The following is a 21,924-nucleotide window of genomic DNA, read 5'->3' as shown; positions in this document are numbered from 1 at the left end:
GCACGCAATCTCATTTCTCTGAGTTAAAATAGCAACCCCTCTAGTTCTAGTGCACTCTGTGGTATGCCTTAGGGGATTATTCCCTAGTTGTTCTAAAGCTTTTTTTCAGCATCCACAAAAATGCGTCTCCTTGAGGCAGACGATGTCAGGCTGCAGCATTTTCCTGTCTCTGCAACTCTACGTAGCTTTCCAGGGTCGTTTAGGCCACAGATGTTAACCGAGGCTATCCTTAAGTTAGTCATAACAGTCTTTTTTCTGCCTCCAGGAAAAGCTGGCTCCCTCTATTGAATACCCTATTCTGCTGTTCCTTTCCTTAGATTTGCTTTCTGTTTTTGTCTGCATTCTCCCTAGTGCTTGTTGTGCCCCATTTCCTCCCTTTACTACCCCTGTCCCCACGATTCCCTCCCCTTTTCCCCCTCCCCAAAAGTCCTCCCTTCCCCCTCAAACCCCCTCCCTCCCCCTTTACGTCCCCCCAACCGATTAGTGAGACAAGCAGACCCTTTGAGGTCTGGGTGATGGTGCCTTTGTCCCCTCGCCTCTCAATACCCCCATCAATAACCAACCCTTGTGTCTGGGAGCATCTAGGCAAATCCCCTCTTCACTGCCCCATTTTGTCCCTTCATCGTATCAATGACAAATTTATTTCATCACTCTTGTTCTGTCTCTACTTCCATATTTCGTCCAGATATTCCTGTGCCTTTATTTCAGATGTGAAGACTCTCCCATTGCTGTTGTAAACTATTTTCAAGCATGCTGGATTGAACAAATACGCCGCTGCCCCCTGCGCTTCACAAGTTTAGATCAGCTGTCTCAGGCGCCAGCGTCATTCCACAGTCACATGACAAAAGGTGGGTCGAGTGAAGAATGACTGTCCTTCATATGATCTTTTGGAATCCAGACAAGCTGTAAGGAATACTGCCTCACGCAATAAAAGTTCCCAAAATAAACTATGATGGCTCTTGGTTGTTATATACCCCCTAAGGAAGTCTGCCTGGAGTTTTTAAGCAAAAGAGGATGGCAAAGGACCCGTTGGGCTTCCAATGTCCCAGTTCCACTGCTGGATCTCCGGTAAAGCCCCTTTCAGCAGTTTTAGGACATAGGCTCTGATGTCTCCTCCCTCTATGCCTTCTTCTGTGCCCAAGATCCTTAGGTTGTTGCGTCTTAGCCGATTTTCATAGTCCTCAAGCTTCCATTGCATGCCCACTATTTTTGCTCCCTGGGCATCTGTTTGATCTTGTCCTTTCGCAACTTCATTCTCTAAGCCAGTCGTGCTTCGTCTACTTCTGTAATCCTTTCACCAATTTCAGTACAGGCTTTCACTACCTTTCTGACTGCCCATTGTAATTTCTTTGTTGTCAGGCGGGTTGTTTTGCTGTCTCATTGCGTCTCTTCTTGATGTTGTTTGATCGAGTCGTATATCAATCTCAAGGTCAGTTCCTCAGGGTTTTGACTAATGTGCACCTTTCTGACCTCAGTATAAGGCTCTTCCTATGCATTTTGTGTGGCAGAATAATCCCACTTTATGGCGAGACTTCCTTGTTTCTTCAGACCCTCCTTGCCCTGCCCCAGGGACATCTGCTCTTTGCTTTGCCTGAGATTTTTCTTCCTGCGGACTACTGTATCGGGCCCATCCAACTGGCTGCTAGGGTCAGAGCTGGAGGCAATAGACACGCTCTCCCCCTCAGATACTGCTGCACTCGTATCAGAGCCATCCGTCAGGGAAAAGCACTTGTCCCCTAGGTCTAGGGATTCTTCAAGGGACCTGAGAGTTGCGACCCGCTTAATTAACGCCTTTGTCTCAAGCCCTACCCTGTTACAAGACGAGAGACATGAAGCCTCTGCATGGTCTTGTTGCACTCTGTGGTCTGAGGCACTTCCTCGGGTTGGGTGACACTCTGCCCTTGCCCTACCCCTAGGTCTTCATGGACTGGGGCTGTTGAAAAAGTCTCATTCCCTGGGTTGTATACCACTTGTTCTGGCCCGGACCCGCCCCTCTTAATGTTAGCACCATCATTGGGGTTCAGTTCTTTACATTGAGTTGTAGATTGGTGCACTGCCCCAATTACCTCCTATCTCACTGGTGATGTTCTGTCATCCTCCAGCGGCTGCCATCATGTGGGTGGAGAGCTGATTGACTGCTGCAGGGGAGAGTCCACTTTTGCCCCTGTCCCTTCCTTATCTTCATTGGCATTATTCTTGTTGGGATTGGTCTCCAAGCACTTATTTCCTTTGTGGGCGTTCTTAGTTCCACAGGAGAGAATAGTCCTTAGTCCCTTGGAGCGTGGGGGAGGGCACACCCCCTTAGTGACAGCTGTTGGACCCGGCTGCCCGACTTCTCCACTCCGATCACGAACAGAGCGGGCAGACTTAGGAGGCATAGTGGATTTGGTGCCAGGAGCTTTCTTTTTTTAATAATTCTTTTTATTGAAGAAAACATCAGCAAAAATCACATTATAGAGGTTCAGTCAAAGCTGCAGAGCACCCATCGGGGGGGTCACAGGATAAGCAATACCTACAACTGTAAAGGAACTTCACGGGGTGGGGTCATCAAGAACAGCTTTCCTGGGAGGCGTACAAATTTCTCCTCTGTAACTATTCTAGGGCCCCCAAACCAGTGACCACTTTCGAGGGCGTCCCCTCGCAAGGTATGTAGTTTTCTCCATAAACATACACCAATCTAAATTGTTTTCCCACACTTCCAGAGTGGGAGGTTGCTCCCCTCCCCATAACTGGGCTATATTTCTTTTAGCTAACAAGAAAACCAGAGTAGCCCATTGCGTCTGTGAGGTATTTAAGTTGGTACGCTCCCAGATGTTCAGTAAGCACCTCCTCGCCTCCGGTGACAGTGAGACCCCCAGCACTTTATGTAGAGTGTCATGTATCTTGCTCCAATATGTGTTGATGTGTTCACACTCCCAAATGATATGCATAAAGGTACTTGCATAACCCCATATCTGACAATCCCATATGTACTAGTCGGGGTCCCGTGAGGTAGACCCTATGCAGAATCTTAAGCTGAACCAATCTCAGGCGAGCTGGGATTGCGACTTCCCTTGGGGATGATACTGCTGTCTGCCAATCCTCTTCATCCAGCTCTATCCCATCCTGCATCCATTTGTCCCTTAGCGCCTCAAGAGGATAGGTTCTGTGGTTGATTCGTTTTTTATATATCACGGAGATCGGTTTTTCAGGAAGGTGGCCATCCAGTATCCTTCCTCCAGGGGGGAGGCCTCTGGGGCTCCGTATCCCCGGGCAGTGCTGAGACGAACCTGCACATAGCTCAAGTATTCGGCATATGTTAGTTCATACTCCACCTGCATTTTCTCAAACTATTTAATTCTCCCCTTCTCCCAGATATCCCTGACCGTGGAGATTCCTATTAGATCCCACTTATTGAAACCTTTTGTTCTCCAGAGCTTACCAAGCCTTTCAGAGTCCCACAGCAGGGGTGGCCATGGTCAGTTTGATTTTCCAACCCAGTGAACCTGTGGCATCATGCCAGATCTGAACTGTGTGTTTAGTTGGCCCCGTTAGTGTCAGTTTCTTCGGTCGTGAATACAAGGCTCTGTTATACCCACCCCCGGGAAGAAGCCATTTATCCATGGCATACACAGGGTCTGCAGGGGGGAAAGGAGGTTTCAGGCATATCTAACAGAGGGATCCAACGAGACAAAGACTCCCAATTACTTGAAGCCTTCTGTGTTGATCTGTATGAGACAGTTTTGCGGAAGGACAGGGGGATCTCCCCTCAACACAAACAACAAATCTCTCCCAGTTGATTGAGAGTCCTGGATTTCTCCCGAAGGAGGCCAGGACATCAAAGATCACAATAAGGGACTTACGGGGAGAGGTCAAGTAAAGCAGAATATCATCTGCATATAATAATAAGCGGTCCTCCCATCCAGGGGACCACTGCATGCCTCTGATCGAAGGTTCCCAACGTATCCAGGTGGCAAGAGGCTCCAAGGCCAATGAAAAAAGAAGGGGGGACAGGGGCAACCATGAATGGTGCCCCGACCCAGCAAAAACGGAGCTGAAGCTCTGTTGTTTACCACTACTTGGACAAGCGGTTCCGTGTATAGCAGACATACCCATCTGATGAATTCGGGACCAAAACCAAATTTGGCCAAGACCGCCCACAAATAGGGCCATTCAATCGTGTCAAAAGTAATTGTTGCATCGAGCGATGTAATTATAGCTGGCTCTCGCAGAGTTTGAACTCTGGCTATCACCCCATGCAATCTACGTAAGTTTAGGGCCGTGTTCCTATGGGGCATGAAGCCCGATTGGTCGGGGTGAACCAGACCGCTGATTACTTTTACCAGTCTACTTGCCAGGAGCTTGGCCAGAACCTTCGGCTCGGCATTTAATAGAGAAATAGGCCTGTACGAGGCACAGTTCGTTTTAATCTTGCCCTCCTTATGAATCACGACTATCGTAGCCAGTCTCTGATCCCTAGGCAGAACCTCTTTCTCTCTAGAGTACAGAAACATGTCTTTCAAATAAGGTGCCAGTTTATCCGGTTTGAGTTTATAGAGTTTGATAGGGAGCCCATTGGGGCCTAGTGCCTTACCAGAGTTTAGTGAACGGATGGCCTGGGCAATCTCGTCCACTGCTAACGCGCTATCCATAAACTTGTATCCACAGGGGAAAGACACAGGAGCTGTATGTCACAGAGCAGTAGCTCGGAGTAAACTTCCAAGTGAGGGGAGACTGAGGTGTAAACCGTCTGAAAGTTGTCAGCAAATTTATCCAGTATATCCTGTGGTTCGGTAAGTGATACCCCCTCCTCCATTAGGAGTTCTGGGACGAGACGGCAAGCCCAATCTCTTTTGTCCAGCCATGCGATGAGTTTCCATGCCTTGTCCCCTAGGTCATAGAACCTATCCTGCCGTTCCCAACCAAGAGCCTTAGCCCTATCAGTGACCAACGCCTTATAGTCATGCTGTTTCAGGCTCAACAGATGAAGTTTGGCCCGCGTTTCTCCCGGCTCCAGTTCTCCCTCCAGCCTTCTAATTTCAGTCTCCAGCTCCACCACCTCCCTCTGCTTCTCCCTTTTAGAGCCCGCTATCAAAGACAGGGCTTGACCCCTGATTACAGTTTTAAAGGCCTCCCATAGGGACTGGGAAGAGGACACAAATCCAACATTATTAGTAAAGTATTCATCCAGCGTTGCAATTAGGTCTTTGCGAATTATGGGATTATGCAGATTAAGTATGGGCGAAATTTGTGAATTTGCGGTCCGCGAATTCGTGCAAAATCGAATTTGCGATCCGCAAAATTTGCGGATTTCTTTTTTTTGCGTGTTCGTGGGTTTTTTGCGTATTCACTGGCCGCTTGCAGCACACCGACCAAAAGTTACCAAGGGGCACGGCCATCTTGTGCGCGTTGCGTATTTCCGTTTCTGGGCGCTATTATCAATCTTGCATTGTGTGCGGCGCGCTATTACGAGTTCGCGTGTGTTTTTGCGTACTCGCGGGGGAAATATCGTGCAAACTTACCCACGCGGTCCTCAATGGGCGCGGCCATCTTGTTTTTCATTCATTGCTATGGTTCTGGGCATGCTTTTTCTATCCAGCTTCAATCTGTGCCATCTTTTGTTTGTTTGAATTTTTTGGGATTTTTTTACTTATTATCTATCCCTCTATTTTTCTAGGTCTATATTTTGTGTTTTCGTCTTCTTTTGGTTACTTTAAAACTACTTTTTTTACATCTTCTTTTTTTTTACTTTTTCCCTATTCTCTTTCCTATTTATTATTTCCATTCCTGTCCAGGACCATGGCAAAGGGAGCCCGTAAGGACATGGGGAAGCATCCCGCACCCCGTACCCGGCTCCCATGCGGGCGATTGAGGGGGGAGCAAGTCATAGCCCGGGAGATCTTTAGCGCAGAGGAGGTGGTCGCACTGATTTTTTATGTCCAGCGCCGCCTCCCCAAGACCACCGCGGCAGGCGGCAGGATGGCTGGCGGGTACGGGCTCCGGGTGCGTCGGCAGCTGTGGGGGAAGGTGTGCCGGGCCATGTATCGGCAGTCTCGGGTCTGACGCACCTACAGCCAGGCCACGCACCGGTGGTCCGATAGCCTGGACCGTAAACACGAATTGCTAGGCATCAAGATCCCTGGGCTTGGTGAGTAGTAGTAGCTATTTAATCACTACTCTGTTTTCTCCTGCTCTATGTCATCATATTGCAAATGTTTTTTTTTCCGAAGAGCAATAATGCTGCCGAATACATTGTAGGTAAATAATGTTTCAAAATCTTCTGTAATTGCATAGCAGGTGCACTGCTCGCCTGCTCAATGGCGGTGCTACTATGCTTACTTGTTTTCAATTTTGTGCTCATTTCATTGGCCTGAGTGATTATTTATGAGTGTACTTTACAGAACTGTGTAATGCTAGACACTAAGGGGCAGATTTACAATTACTGGCGCATCCCTGCAAATTAGCAGGGATTCACCAGTAATTGTGCGCCACGCCTCCACCACCCATGGTGCGCCGTATTTACAATGCGGCGCACCATGGGGCAAAAACGACACAGATGCGTCACGCATCTGTGCTGTAAAGGCGGCACATTGCTGGAGTTGCGTCGCAAGCACGACGCAGCTCCAGCAGTGCTCTGGGGTGCCCTATCTCCCCAATGAAGCGTCAAGCCGTACGTCTGCTTCAAGCAGGCGCAGGGTTTTGACGCAGCATTGGCCTAAAAGTGACTGAGTGAAATCTTTTAGATTTCACTCAGCCACTTTTAGAAGGCGTTCCTGCGCAGGAACGCCCTTACTTGCACCGGAACGCCCCCTGATGGCGCAGGGCTTTACAACGTGATGCATCTCCCAGATGCGTCACGTTGTTAATATACCCCGCACCATGGCGCCTCTTTTGCGCTGACGCTGCGTCACAAAAGTCACGCAACGATGGAGCAAAAGAGCCCCAAGGGGCTTGTAAATCTGCCCCTAGAGACTCAAGTCCAGTCCTTCCTTTGTACTCCTGCCACTAAGAAGAGATAGTGGTGGTGGATTGATAGTCTGAGTATATTATGATTGGTTATTTAGTAAGAAACTTTTTAGTGTTCAACTTCTCACTGGTGTGCAATCACGATGGACTGTGTCTGTCACTTCGCGTGCTGCGGAGTGCTGCCTGCCAGTCCTAGTCGAACCTTTTTGTAGTTGGTTTAGTGAGTTACATAACTTTCCAAGTAGACGGTCCGCGAATCCAGCAATACTAATATCCTAGTACACCACATCAGATAGGTCAATAAATTTAGTGCAATTGTTGTCTATTTCCCCGAAATAATTTGCTATTGTTTTTTTGAAATGTTTGATTTGGTTGACAACAATCATCCATGTTTGTGTCTTTTTTTCATGTTGTACATCAGCAACCCCCAGGGACAAGGGGACACAGGAGGAGGTAGCGGCGCCGGCGGAGAAGGGACAAGATCAGGAAGGCCAGGATCAGTACAGCGAGGGTTCCTCTGCTGGCCCCAGTAAGTTTTCCTGTTAATAATAATAATTGTACTTCCCTATCTTTTACAGCACCTATTTTTTCCTAACGTTCCTCATTCGATTTTTTCTAAATCGTCTTTGATCTTCTTGTAGACTGTTTCTAAATTCTTATCCTGCCTCTGCTATGACTCCCTGTGGTACTACTAGATTATTATTAGTCTGTCTGTGTAGCTAACTAAGCTTGCACAGTCGGCAAAAGGTGTTAAACAAAACTCCCATTCTATTCAGCAATAGCTCTATGCACTGAGTGCAGTCCACTGGGTTGTCCATAATGTCTTTGGAAGTCTTCTAAATGTTTATGCTTTGACAATTCCCAACAATAAAATGTCAATGGCCACCAAGAAAGAATAAGATACTAGTTTACTTTTTGATAGATAGGAGGACAATCCATACTACTACTGTTGCAGGGACTATTCGGCACAAACAGAACTATGGACACGAAACAGTGCATTGTTTATTATAAATAGGCGCAGTTAGACTTTCCACATACCTTAGTCATAACAGAATTTTAACCCCCAATCTCCTTACTGACTAGCTAGTGTATCAGAGTCATTTAGCTTCCAAATTCATTGATGATTGATCCCCAATGATTATACAACCCAGGACATAAGACTACGGAGTCAGAGTCCCGACCTCTCAGAGCCACGGACTCATGCTTGCAAATTGCAAACCCTTTCGCTCACTCACTCATGAACTAAAACCACAGAGTCTATGTAAGTTTTAACCCCGTGGGTGCTCATGACGAGGTCAGCTCGTCATGAGCTACGGCGCTCTGGTGCTCATGACGAGCTGAGCTCGTTATGAACTCGCCCGTTCCGTGGAACGCTCGCATGCTGGGCTGATTCCCCTTCTGTGCTGAACGTTCTATTGGAACAGGTGTGGCCATGACGAGCTCAGCTCGTCATGAGCACCGGAGCGCCGTAGCTCATGACGAGCTGACCTCGTCATGAGCACCGGGGCGCTGTACGCGCCCCCCGCACCCCCAGCACAGCGGGGAAAACAGCCCCGCACGGAAGGGGTTAAAGCTTTATTAAAAGTAAAAACATTTATTAAAATCAAGTTCAGCATACAACATAAATGGTGGATTGAAAATTGAAAAGTGCTTAGTGATTTCACACATTAATTGTGGGCGAGCCCTCACCAGGTTGGAACTTCAAGTCTTCTTTGTGGTGCTGAATCGTTGCTGACTCCGACCAAGTGATGATGATCTGATCTTGCTCTTGTTCTTAGAAGGGAAGCTTCTGTCTGTTATGAGAAAAATGGTGTGTGTTAAAAAGCAAGCATTCATCAGTTGTGCCAAAAAGTGTAGCAAGACATGTTACGGCTAAGCATAACTAAAAAACACCCTTCCCTAAAAAAAGGGCAATTTGTAGTTTAGACTAGAGAGTCAGAAATTATTAAATTTGTTTGTGTAGTCATAGTAAAAAATTTTCATTCCTAGACAAAATACTAGGGAGTGGTCTATATGGCATCTAAGAATCTGAAATGTATTTTTTAGGCGGAACATCGGCACAGCCATCCACCGGTGCCGGGGCCAGCGCGGAGGTGGGCACTCCTGGGGCGGAGGCGGTGCAACAGCCAGCGGGAACTGCTGTGGGGGATGCCAAGGGAGTGGCGGGCAGTGGTTAGCTATTATATTCCTTACTTATTGAGATTGCAGACTGCAGAGTGTGCTCTCTGCACGGGTGTAAATGTTGTACAGTACAAGTATACTTTACTGTTAAGAAGACTTACAAATTTAGAACTAAGGGGCATATTATCAAGGGGGTTTATCTCCGCTTTTTTGGCTTTAAAAGCCAAGAAAGCGGAGATAAAATTATCTCCCTATTACCTAGCTGTTGCTAACACCAGTTAGCGACAGCTAGTAGGAGATAGCGACCATCTTGGGCCCCACTTTGCATGTCAGTGATATTTATCACTAATGACATGCAAAATGGGCGTGCCAAGATGTTAGCGACTGGAAACAGTCGCTAACATCGCTATCTCCTATTACCAACTTTTGGAGATATTCGCGCTAAGCGGGAATATCTCCAAAAGCTAACACCTGCCCTGAGCAGTTCTTAGCCATGTTATCCAATGGGAGGTGGATAACATGGCTAAGAGCATTAGCTCGGTAATGCATGAATATCGCTGACTTTTCAGCGATATTCATGCATTGCGGCGATTTTTATCGCATTTGCGATAAACCTTGGTATTACCAAGGTTTATTTGCGGTAAAAATCGCCGCAGCTCAGCTGTACATTTTTGTCTCTAACCAAGCAATAGCGATAATTATCGCTATTGCTTGGTAATATGCCTCTAAGTTTTTATCAACCAGGTAGTAGCCTCCTCTAAATTGAATTCAAATCAGCTGTGAAAGTTTTATCGAGAAGCCAAGTCAGAACAGAGATGAACTTGATGGATGGGATGAACGAAAAGGGAAAGAAGGGTGTAAATAAGTGTGGAAGGACGAGCAAGTTAAAAAGTAATGATGACTGGTAAAGAATGATACGTGTTTCTGAATGCTGCCCAAGGTGGCTGGGAATATGATCCATGGCCGGTTGAAGGATGAAGCAAGGATGGGTGGAAGGAGAAAGGGAAGAGGACTGCCTGGGTGGGTGAAACAGAAACTGTATGTGTGCGCAATATATCTTTTGCTTCAAATTCAAATGCAAGTCAAGCACGGATGTATGGCTTGTGGTTTCCAAAATAAAATGAAAATGTTGTTTTTCCGTGAGAAAAATTAAGGTTTGTACATTAAGAAGAATGATTGACATTTACTTTGAATGGATGGATGCCTGGATCATGATACTATCTGACTCATAGATAGCATATGTGTCTGTAGACAGAGTAGATGATCACTGGATGAAGTAAGTGTTACTTTGAAGAGCATGTAACACCGCACCAGCACGTCCGTACCAGTGTAGCAAAGGCAAGGAAAAGAAGTTGTAATTTTTCCGAATACTACCATGAATAGTAGCAGTAGATTGTATTGCAAGCATAGCATATATCCGGCGATTATGGGGGCCACTCACTACCTCTGTTAATAATTTTAGTACAACTCTGTCATTCATGTGTGGCCTATCAGTGTTCACGAAAATAAAAAACAAAGCACCTACAGTCGTCCCATATGTAAGCAAATATCATGTGAAGGGATAGATAATCATATTATTTATCTTCTTCATTTTCCTTTTCTAGTAGTCATTGGCACTGTAGGATGAAAGTTAAATTAATGAAGCAGTAGCACTTGTAACAGAGTATTTTCAGTGCCACCCTTAATAGAAAAGTAAGAGCTTCACCACCTGCATGTACTGGACTGGTACAGTAATGTAAGTCTGTGTCATCATGGCTTGCGTCTGTTTTTCTCGGGTGCAAGTTGACTGCGCTGGCATTATGCCGGCTTCCACAAGTTTACGTATCAATTTCACTAAACAAGAGAGAAGAAGAAGAATAAGACTGGTTTACTGTCATAGTTGACTCTAATGTAGTGAGTCCATATAATGTCCGTAGAATTGATTCCTGAAACTCCCACTAATGTTAGAGCAGAGGCTGATGAAGTGGGAGGTTAGATAGATACAGGCCACAAATGTTATGTACTGTGCTTGCAAGTTGCTAGTTCTACTGTAACACAACTTTCTGCTGAATTATTTTGTGTTAATTTTGAAGAGCATTGGTTACAGTATGTCTTCCTTTCTTCATATAGATGCTCCATCCAAACTGACACTGAAGGAGCAGGCTAGACGGGCACGGCAAAGGAAGCTGGATGCGATTGTCGCGAATATCGGCGGCTGGTGGCCCAGGAGGAGGAGGACACGCAGTTGCAGTCCACCACAACATCCACAGCGACAGCTGAATCCTCCTCCGCGCTCCCTGGGTCAGCCAGTCAACGCAAGCCTCCAGCGGTATGGAGCCGTGGTACCTCAGCCACCCGCCACCGCCAAGCAGCCTAAAAATCAGCTGCCCCCCACAGCAGGTGCAAGGCCCGCATCCAACGCCTAACCCTCAGGGTGTCCAACCTTGAGCAGGAGATGAAGAGAATGAAGAGCCTGCTCAAGAAGAACCTCCGGGGAGCAACGGGCCCACCTGGCCAAAGGACACCGCTGGTGGCAGTAGAGGAGGAGAGACTGCCCCTTGCCCCTTTTTTAAAGACTTTTGGGGGGTGGGAATTGGGAGTTGGGTTTTTTCTTGGACTTTGGGGTCTTTTTCACAGACATTCTTTGGGGTTAGGGAGCGGGGTGGGTCGGGTCTTGCAGGATAGTTTATTTTTGTTATGGATTTAAATAATTATTTACTTTCAACTTAAACATTGCATACGCGTTTTTACTGTTTTGCAGGGGTGGGGGGGGTTAACTGTTCGTTTGTTTTCCTGAAACTTAACTGACTGCTTGATTCAAATTGTCTAAGTAATCGCCCAAATGTTTACAAAAGTAAGTGCCACTCACAGAGTTAGTGAATTCAATTGTCCTACTACTTTATTAGTACTACCGTCAGTCTCTCCTCTCTCCTACTCCATTATTCTTCCTCCCCCCCAAACGCTTATCTTACCTGTGATTTGTGTTTGAGAATAGGCCTAGGGCTAGGCACAGGGCTAGCTGCATGGCAACTGGCGATGAAGGTTGGCAATCCTGGGCGGATGAAATGGTATTGTTGTAGTGGTAGTGGTGGTACACAGTGGCAGTAGCAGCATATGAAAAAAAAGCAAATGAAACCTTGAGTGGCCTGAGCGGATCATTACAACAGTACGATAAATAGCATAGTACACAAGAACAGTGTCAAAATTTAGCCTAACAAATGCTAACGTTTCCAAAGTATTTATTTATTTATAAAGTTTTATATAGCGCAAACTTGACCCTAGAGGGTATCAGAGCTCTTTACATTTAGAATTGTTGCGTTACAAGTTACATCAGATACAAAAGCATAGTAAGGAATAGTACACATAACCGATGTTACAGTAATTCGAAGAGGGGAGGAAGGAGTAATAGTGGGGAGACGAGGAGGAACAATGCCCAATGTCCGGCTGGGTAGGTGACGGTCAAGGGGGAAAACCAGGGACAGACTCCTCATTAGCTGTCAAGCAGCTCCACTGGTCAGCAGCCATGTTGCTCAGGTCTCAGCGTTCAGGAAAAAACAGTTTTAGTTTATTTGAATTTGCGAAGGTTACATAGTGCTATCTAGACCCGGAGGTATCAGAGCGCATAACCAGGGGAACGTTGCATTAGAAGGTACATCAAAAGGATTATGAAGCGCTGGCTAGACCCGTAGGTATCAGAGCGCTATAGCAGAGGAAGATTGCGTTACAAATGACATCAGTTACAGTAGCGTAGTAGGTACAGTGAACAAACAACGGGAGGAAGGAGTAATAGCGGGTAGACGAGAAAGAGCAATGCCCAATGTCCGGATGGGTAGGTGACGGTCAAGGGGGAAAACCAGGGCCAGACTCCTCATTAGCTGTCAAAAAATAAACATATTCTTTCTCCTTGAAAGTTATTAAAATAGAGCAGAGAAAGAAAAGCAGCATACTATTTTTGTTTCTCTAAACAGCGGCTTCAGTTAGGCTCCATGACTAGCCTTTCACCTCAGCTGCTGGCTCTGGCAGCAGGCATTGTGACATCAGAGGTTGACTGTAATAACTCATAATAGTTGAGTTCTGGTATTTTTTCTTTATAAACAGCAACTGGGAGCGTCACTAGTTGCCAATTATAAAGAAATTAGAGACTGGTGGATATACAGGAATTACAGAATCCCATGTACTGTACAAGAAATAAGCCTATCATATCTGTGTTAAAAACCTATAAAAGCAAGGTGTATTACAATTCTAACTTATGTGGCAGGGCTGACTTTCTGCAGAACTACACTCATATACTAGTTGCGTCGAGTTTGGCTTTGGCTACTACAAGAAATAGTACTGAAGGTGAAGAGCACAGCAGGGTAATCATTCGCCACGTGTAGGAGGAGGATGTTTTCTGTTGCTTTGACCTTATCCTCCCCAGAAAGTGTGTGGAATTATTGTTGCAATTTACTCACACCTCAATGAAAACCACACAGGGGAAAGAGGGTTAGGGTTTGAAACTTGGATGGGAATGGGGTTTGTGGGGAAAGTTTTGTGGAGAGGGGAAAAAAAACAGCATGGACAAACAACAAATGAAGATAAACAAATCTTTGGATACAAAGCTATCCATAAATCTTTTAAGGGACATAAAGGAAGTGCATGCCCTACTGCATGTATGAAGTTGTTTGCTAAATGGATAGGTTACTGTGAAGTACAATGTACTAACTATGAAGAAACAATGTAACAGTACAGGGCTGCAGTAATTACTCAATTTCACTTGCCTATCTGCCCTCAGAGAGAAGAACCACTTAGTACATTAAATGAGTTTAAAAAATAGCAAAGAAAAAAGTATACAATGGCTGGAGGGATGAATTGAAGCAGAGAGCACACAAAAATGCACAGAGTCACACTCACAGAAGTTCACAGCAATAACATTACTTAAAAGATAAGTAGAAATGAAGATGGATACTGTAACTGTATGTTGTTGTAGTTGTCCTGTTGAATTTGGGAAGTTGCATGCATCCAGCCATTCCTCTTTTTCGCGGTACTCCTCCATTCCATCTGACGCTCCGCCGATCAATGTTGGGGACCAGAAGATACCTTGTCCACTGCCTGCCTGGTGGATGCTGAATTGCGGTTCGCTAAGCCTGAGGTCATCCTTTTTGCCATTGCACAGGGTAAAAGCCGGCCTGTAATTATTGATGGAAAAACAGGAAGTGATATTGCAACACCACAGAGAATAAAATATAAGGGACGCTGTGTAGTGCAAAAATAACACTTTCAGTTTCAGAGTCGACAGTATTACAAAACATACAAGCATCATTTCGAAAGTGCGTACTCTGTGTCTCCTTTTCAAGGATAAATTAGTGTGGGCGAAATTTGCGGATCTTTTCCCTCAAGCTAGGTGTAAAAATGTAAACTGCGATTTTAGAACCCTAACCCTAACCCTAGGCCCTAACCCCCCTTTTTCACCATGGATTTTATCCAAACCACTTGCACCTGATATTATACCTTCCCAGCTATGCCCCCAGACCCGTCAACCCACCTGCAAAAAAGTAGAACACCCCCAAACAGGCAAAAAGCAAAAATGCAAAAACTCACACTTAGACAATTTTCAGCCAACCAGTCAACATCGGTCTAGACGCGCTCTGCAGCTAGGCCCTAACTCCCCTTTTCCACCATGGATTTTCTTAAAAACAAATGCAATCAAAATTAGACTGTGCTAGCAGTGCTCCCAGACCCCAAAAGCCACCCCCAAAAACTTAGAAGCCTCCCAAACAGCCCCCCAAAAACAGGCAAGTGAGCAAAAACGGAAAAACTTTTTCACCATGGATTTTATCAAAACCACTTGCGCCCGATATTAGACCTTCCCAGCTATGCCCCCAGACCTGCCAACCCACCCACAAAAAAGTAGAACACCCCCAAACAGACTAAAAGCAAAAATGCAAAAACTCACACTTAGAAAATTTTCAGCCAACCAGTCAACATTGGTCCAAACGCGCTCTGCAGCTAGGCCCTAACTCCCCTTTCCCACCATGGATTGTCTTCAAATCACTTGCAATCAAAAGTATACTATCCCAGCAGTGCTCCATGACCCCAAAACCCACCCCCAAAAACTTAGAAGCCCCCAAACAGCCCCCCCAAAACAGGCAAGTGAGCAAAAACGGAAAAACTTTTTCACCATGGATTTTATCTAAACCACTTGCTCCCGATATTAGACCTTCCCAGCTATGCCCCCAGACACGTCAACCAACCCACAAAAAAGTAGAACACCCCCAAACAGGCAAAAAGCAAAAATGCAAAATCTCACACTTAGAAAATTTTCAGCCAACCAAGCAACATCGGTCCAAGCGCGCTCTGCAGCTAGGCCCTAACTCCCCTTTCCCACTATGGATTTTCTTTAAATCACTTGCAATCAAAATTATACTATCCCAGCAGTGCTCCAAGACCCCCAGACCACCCCCACAAATCTAGAACACCCCCGAACAGCCCCCCAAAAACACGCAATACTGCTAGGCCTCAGTTTAAATTGTGCCAAACGCTGTCTGCAACTAGGCCAATACCCCCCTTTTCCACCATGGATTTTCTTCAAACCACTCGCAATCAAAATAGACTATCCCAGCAGTGCTACCAAAACCCCCGACTCACCACCACAAATCTAGAACACCCCCAAACAGCCCCCCAAAAACATGCAATACTGGTATATTCAAAACATGGCAAATTGCGCTGTTCACAAAAAAATGCTCTTTTGAGCACTTCCACTACTTCGATCCTCTTGAAACTTACCTGGACACTTGTTCCAGCCATTCCCAAGAATCTCAGCAAGGCAGAACAAAATCGAACCACTGCGCTCTTTGAAGAAGAAGTAGAAGAAGAAGGTCTACGACTAGTTGTCACCCAAACACACGTGCCCGCAAAACACCAAAAATGGCCATAATTCTGCCAATTCTGGACCAAAGAACACCCAACCCCCCTAAAACCTTGCCAACATCATTATGAACGAGCCTGCATCGGGCCATGAGCCCTAGACTCAGCGGGAACCCTACCAACCTAAACCTAAAAACCCTAGTAAATCGCACTGAACCCTAAACCCTAGATATGCTTTGTCTGTCTGTGTCAAAGAGCCTAGGTATGCTACAACAGGAGGATGCTTCACTCAGTGGTGCCTGCCTTGACCGTCTGCATGGCCCTGCCGCATGCATGGGCCAAAAATCCGTTCCGCTCACAAATTTGCGATTTTTCGGTAATTTCGTGAGATTTGGGGAAAACAGCAAATTTCGCAAAAATACCGGATGTTTGGCCCAAGCTTGAGGCAGTGCCATGCAGACGGTCAAGGCAGGCACCACTGAGTAAAGCAACCTGATGTAGCATACCTTGGCTCTTTGTCAGACAGACAAAGCATATCTAATTGTATGCAGCAAGCCACATAGCCCCAATTTCACATGAACTGCTGTCTGGAGTGGGCTCTGCCTGGCATAACAACAACAGTACACTGCCACGAATAGACAGACATGTAGTTCTGCTGTAGTAGTTGTTGTAGACTGGTTTACCTGTTTGCCACTCACGAATTGGCCATAGTTCTTCCGTAAACTATCGCTGATGATCAATCCATCCCAGTGAGTAACTGTAAAGAAAAAAGATATATTATTTAATCAATCATCATGGTATATTGGCAAGTGAGTCCACTCCAAGGACATTTTGCATATTGTAAAATGCAACATAGTGGCCCCTGAATTTGAAGTACAATTTGAATTAAACAAGGTAAAAATTAACATAGTTGACATGAGTTACAATTACTGTGTAAAAGATTAAATAATAAGACAAGACATATGATTCATCATTTCATGCACAAAAAACAAACAGCAATTGGTTTCATCAGAGCCAGACAGCCATTGCTGTCCACTGCATGCCATCTTCTCTATATCATTACCTGTTCTACTTTTTGTCCGCATCTTCTTCGGAAAGTGAGGGCCCACAGGGCAGCCTCTCCTGTCAATATCAGAAGCAACTCTGTCAGCAATCAGCAGGCATGTAGCCAGTCAGTAATTTCAGTCCCACTTCAGGGGACTCGTCATAATCCATCCATCTGCCTTGAGGGAAGTGGATAGGGGGAGTCTGGAGAAGGAGTATAGAGGAGCATGATTGAGTTGTGAACTTGTGAACCTCAGGAATGCAGACTGCAGCACCTTCAAATCAATAAGGAAAATAAGATGAAGACAGTGCTGCTGATGGACTTGTTGTGATTAGGTGATTAGAGTTTTGTTGTGGTAAAAGTTGCAAAACAAAGAAAGACACACAAGAATATAAGTGAATAAGAACGAAAAAAAGGAAGTCAGATTAATGTCTATGGCTATGGAATCCATTCTGTGTTCGAGGCTTTTACCCCTGTGATAGCTTCCATGACATCTTTCAGGGAAATCTCTGGCTCCTCCTCACTGGGGTTACCCTTCACCGTCTCCTCAGATAATCTTCCCCGCTCCGTCTCCTTAGTGATTGTATATTGATCTAGTTTATTTATTAGCTTGGACCGCCTTTGAGCTCTTGGCACCAGAACCTTTTCCACGATCTATTCCACCGTCCAAGGCAGGACTCAGCTGAGAGCAAACAGCCAGGGTCGGAACAGTAGCCTCCACGTGCGCGATGTGCCGAGTACAGGGTCAACAATCCAGTTACGAACCCCGGAGGATTTCAGAGGCCCAGTGTCAGTTTGTCCGCCCTCAATGTGTCACCTCGGCATGGGGCATCATCTCTCCAGTACTCCTGATCATTCCACCATCCAGTGAGGGCCTCCCTCGGAGCAGCTCCAGTGGATTCAGTCCCACCTAGTAGTAACGCTGGTCTTCTCGGGCTCACATCCAGTTCACCGTCCCCAGGTCGTTACATACTACAGCTCCCAGCTAGGTAGTCACTAGCGTGTCCAAGGCTAAGACCTCCGCCCCTAGTAGCGTAGAAAATCGGTCACAGGGGTAGAGGAGGGGGTGGTCCCACCAGTCTATTAAACCAAGCCAATGTTGCCACCCTTTTGAGGTCCACAGATCTGCTCCCCCTGAAGTGTGCCGAAAGACACCACCCTGAGAAGGAAAGTCTCACTCTATCACTTCTCAGTTATGTTTTACCATTTCGTCAGCCTCAGGTCCGGGTGTAGATGCGGGCCGAAGTTCTTTGTTGTCCCATCGGTCTGCACCGACAACAGGGGGGGGAAATCGGGGTCTCAAAGTGCACTTGCCTGCCTCTCCCAGTCTTGCGATCTGCGTGCAGGGAATCGCAGCCGTAATGGTGGCCGCCGCCTCGGCGCTGTAATCACCGCCACCTCGGCTCCTCTTCAGCGTCTTTTCTCTCCCGCCACAGCGCACAGCCATAATCCGGGCTACCGGTGCGACAGCGGGAAGACGGCCGAAGCGGCTGCATCTCTGTTGTCGCGGCGGGCCAGAAGTCATATACCAAATAAGTGTTTTGTAACAATTGAGAGACTGGATGGCTTGGAAGTCAGGTGAAGCCTACAGGTGAAGGCTGTGAGAGCCTGGTGCTTACAACCTTAGCCCTCCAGGCAAGTATGAGGCTTCTCTGTTATTCTGAGAGGCCAGTTCTATTAGTGGTAACTTGCTGGGCGCTTTTTTCCTGAGATCCCAGCAGTGAGGGGAAGTCAACCTGGAAAATCCCTCCGTTTTGGGAAACTAACCTGTGTCAGAAGTGTATGGTGGCAAGGGCAGCCTTGCCATTAACCCAGTGGCGCTAATGCCAAATTAGGTTGGGTCACCGCCTGCTATTTTATAGCCTTTTACTGTAGTTTTTCAAATTTTTCATTAAATGGGAACGTTTTTCTAAAGCTGCTTAGTTCTGGACACTTTTTACACAGCAGCACCCCCATTACAGTCACCATGTTAGAAAACATTGGCCCCTCTGAGGTGCTTGTGTTGTGCAAAGATCTTGTTCAACCTGTGTAATAACAGACCACTGGGGTGGCCAATTCCACAATGGTTGCTCCTCAAAACTGCACTGTTCTAATCTGTTCCTCTTCTGTGGCCAGCTGTAGCAATTCCATAGCGCAGAGATACCCCTTGGGGGTGATTCAGGCGCTTTATAAACCAATAAATATCAAATATCAAAATACCTGAGATTATACCTTTAATCACATTGCATAATCAAGATTTTGTTCAACAGTTTGAACAAATCGAATATTGGAGGCTGTTGTTCGCATTCTGCACAAGTTATCACTATTTTGAGGCATGAATTTGCATAATAGTAAAATGCACAATTACAGGCTTTGAAATAACAAAACATAATTATTAAAATTATGCTGATTGGCTGCTTAGCCAGTGTGATGTGAAAAAATCCAGGCTGACAAGCTCTCGCTCCCAACCTACATGAGCTCACATTTACGCACTCATGCTGCGGCACCCGAACACCCTGGGCCTGATTCAGAAAGGTAAACTTACATTTTTGTGTGAGTTTATGATTGTTTGCTATTAAGTTAGGTTTTCCTAGCCTTGATGTCAGAAAGGCTAGATTTTATTAAAGGCAAGAAGGCGAGGATTATACTGTCTTTCCTTGCTTTTAAGTTAGATTTTCCTAGCCTTTGTGTCAGAAATACTAGATTTTCTTAAAGGCACAGAGGTGTGTATTATCCCACCACTGTTTCATTAACCCTCCCTGGTCTGTTTTTTTCTGCAGTTCCAACACCTTCTTCCACTTCTGCTACTTCAACCTGATCCAGCTTGATTCTCCTCTCTGATTCAATTTGCTGAACCATTTCACGGATCGTCTCTTCCTGGTCAGAGCAGAGTTCCTCACCTCCTTTTGGATTGCCTGGCAGACATTTTGACTATGCTGGTTACTTTCTATTCAGTGTTGGTATTTCTCTTCATGCCTCTTACTGATTTACTTGCTTCACGAGAAGAGGATGTGTTGCTCTCAGTCAAGATAATTATTGTGTTGCCCGGCATCCCATTGGTTGATCTATTGTGATGTCACTGTTTTAATTCCTCTTACCAGTTTTCTTGGAAATGTAGTTTTTTTGCTTGCCTGGCTGCTGGTAATTTTATTACAAGACCGGATTCTCATTCAATCCTTGTTGAAATCATTGCAATAACAGAAAATGGGAAATTTGTTTACATTAAAATGTTCAGAAAATATTAATGTTCGACCAATCTGCATATTTGAGAATGTTATGCAAACTACCAGATGCTCAAAAGGCCCTACAGTCAATAGACCCTCTGGCCGAATAAGCGCCATAGGAATCAATATTAATACCAGTCATAGACATGATCCATTTTACCTAACTGACCAAAGTGGGAGAAAAGTATTTTCCAAACAATCAAACAATCATTTCGCAATTTGTCGTGTTTACACGACCTTACCCGGACCGCATGGTCAGTTTCTTGTCTTCCAAATCCAGCGCCCGATCGTCCTCTTTTCTCCGTATTCCTCGCGGCACTCCTGATGGTTCCCAGTCAGGACCGTAGATCACTCGAGAGAGGTCTGTTCGGAACCAGTGAAGTTCGGATGATCGGCTGCCAGACGAGGGTCTATTGGGCAGGAGCTCTCCCGATCGTTGCAGTCGTTCACTCTGTCGTCAGGACCTCTCCCACTGGATCCACGTGTCGCTGATGGGCCCCACGTTTGGGACGCCAATTGTTGAAAAAGGTGGAGGCAGAAGACCTTTTCCGAAGTTGCCCGGCGTTAGCCGCCTCTATACCCACTCAAGTTTACCAAACATAGAGGCAGGCGCTGGAGACTGGAAGGCAGGAAACAGAAGTTTTATTCTCTCCGGAGGAGAAACACATCAGTTCGGACAGCAAGTATCGTCACGAGGTGCTCTAACCGCATCTCTGAGGCCTGGCCTCTTATACACAAGTTTATGATCTTTATTGCATGTAACACATTCTTGCAATGCTTTGAAGTATGAAAGGATATCCTCGGAATCTCCCCTTCAGGCCCGTTCCCACACACATTTACAGTTTAAGTCCCACCCCGGTCACAACAGGTGATGATTATCGCGCAGCTGGACATTCCGCCGATTCACGGAATGTGTGGGGTTGATCGGATCTCATAGGGTGGGGGCTTTGATCAATTTGAGGGTCCTTTAGTGGGGGAAGCTTCCTACTGTACGGGGGGGGCAATAAACAGTATCCGCAGGGCCAGGTGGTTGTCTGGGAACGAGGAAGACAAACGGGCACACAGGAAAAGGGGTTTGTATCAAAGGACCTGGGACCATGAAAGGGATGAAGGGAGGTGTCGCGCTGGGAACAGGATAGGATTCCGAGGCAGAGCCGCGCAGATGGGGAGGGTTTATGGCCCATGCATGAGAGAGCGGGGGTGACCAGTGCGTGGGGGGTGCTTGTGAGGGCGAAGAGCCGTGGTGGGGGTCAGTGGCGTGCAGAGGGTGGTTCTGACCAAGGTACCTAAAATGGCGGGTGTGCACGACAAAGAGTGTGGCATCGGGACAGAAGGCAAGATGGCGCAGATAATGTTTACCAAACCGTATTAATTTTCCACAGAGCGGGTGACCTTGAGTCTGCTGTTTGTGAAATGTAAGATTCCTACACATAATTTTCGTTGAGAAGGGATAAAAGAATACTGAATTGTCGATAAATTGGTTTTGGAACACCTGTGACCTTGAAAGGAAACTCCAAAGGGTGAATAGTGGAAAGAGGACACATCTAATGCTTTAACACTGGAAGAACGTTTCAAGGAAATTAAACATAAAATCCTCGTTGTACATTATCTTGCCATGAAATAAACATTTTTAACACCAAAGTAACATTCCACATTGTATTATATTTGGGAACTGGAGGATTCATATATCTTACTTCCTTTTATAGGCAGGTTGTTCTCTAATGGGTCTTCCATCCACCCTGAGATAATCCGCTGAATTGGTCGATCTATATGTATTTATTTGTATTT

The 21,924-nt window shown here is 46.0% G+C and overlaps 1 protein-coding gene across 1 annotated transcript in view; it reads left to right on the top strand.

The window, feature by feature from the left end:
• The window catches only part of LOC147710404 (uncharacterized), a 103,157-nt gene extending 83,404 nt beyond the window's left edge, over window positions 1-19,753 (top strand). Inside the window, exon 2 of the mRNA XM_086919352.1 lies at window positions 19,693-19,753. Coding sequence (XP_086775478.1) covers window positions 19,693-19,753 — 61 coding nt within the window. The remainder of the gene's footprint in view (window positions 1-19,692) is intronic.
• Window positions 19,754-21,924: the final 2,171 nt, after the last annotated feature.

This window comes from Lissotriton vulgaris, chromosome 5, assembly GCF_964263255.1.
Source record: "Lissotriton vulgaris chromosome 5, aLisVul1.2, whole genome shotgun sequence".
Classification (NCBI taxonomy): domain Eukaryota; kingdom Metazoa; phylum Chordata; class Amphibia; order Caudata; family Salamandridae; genus Lissotriton; species Lissotriton vulgaris.
This window is presented reverse-complemented; position numbering and strand designations above follow the sequence as displayed.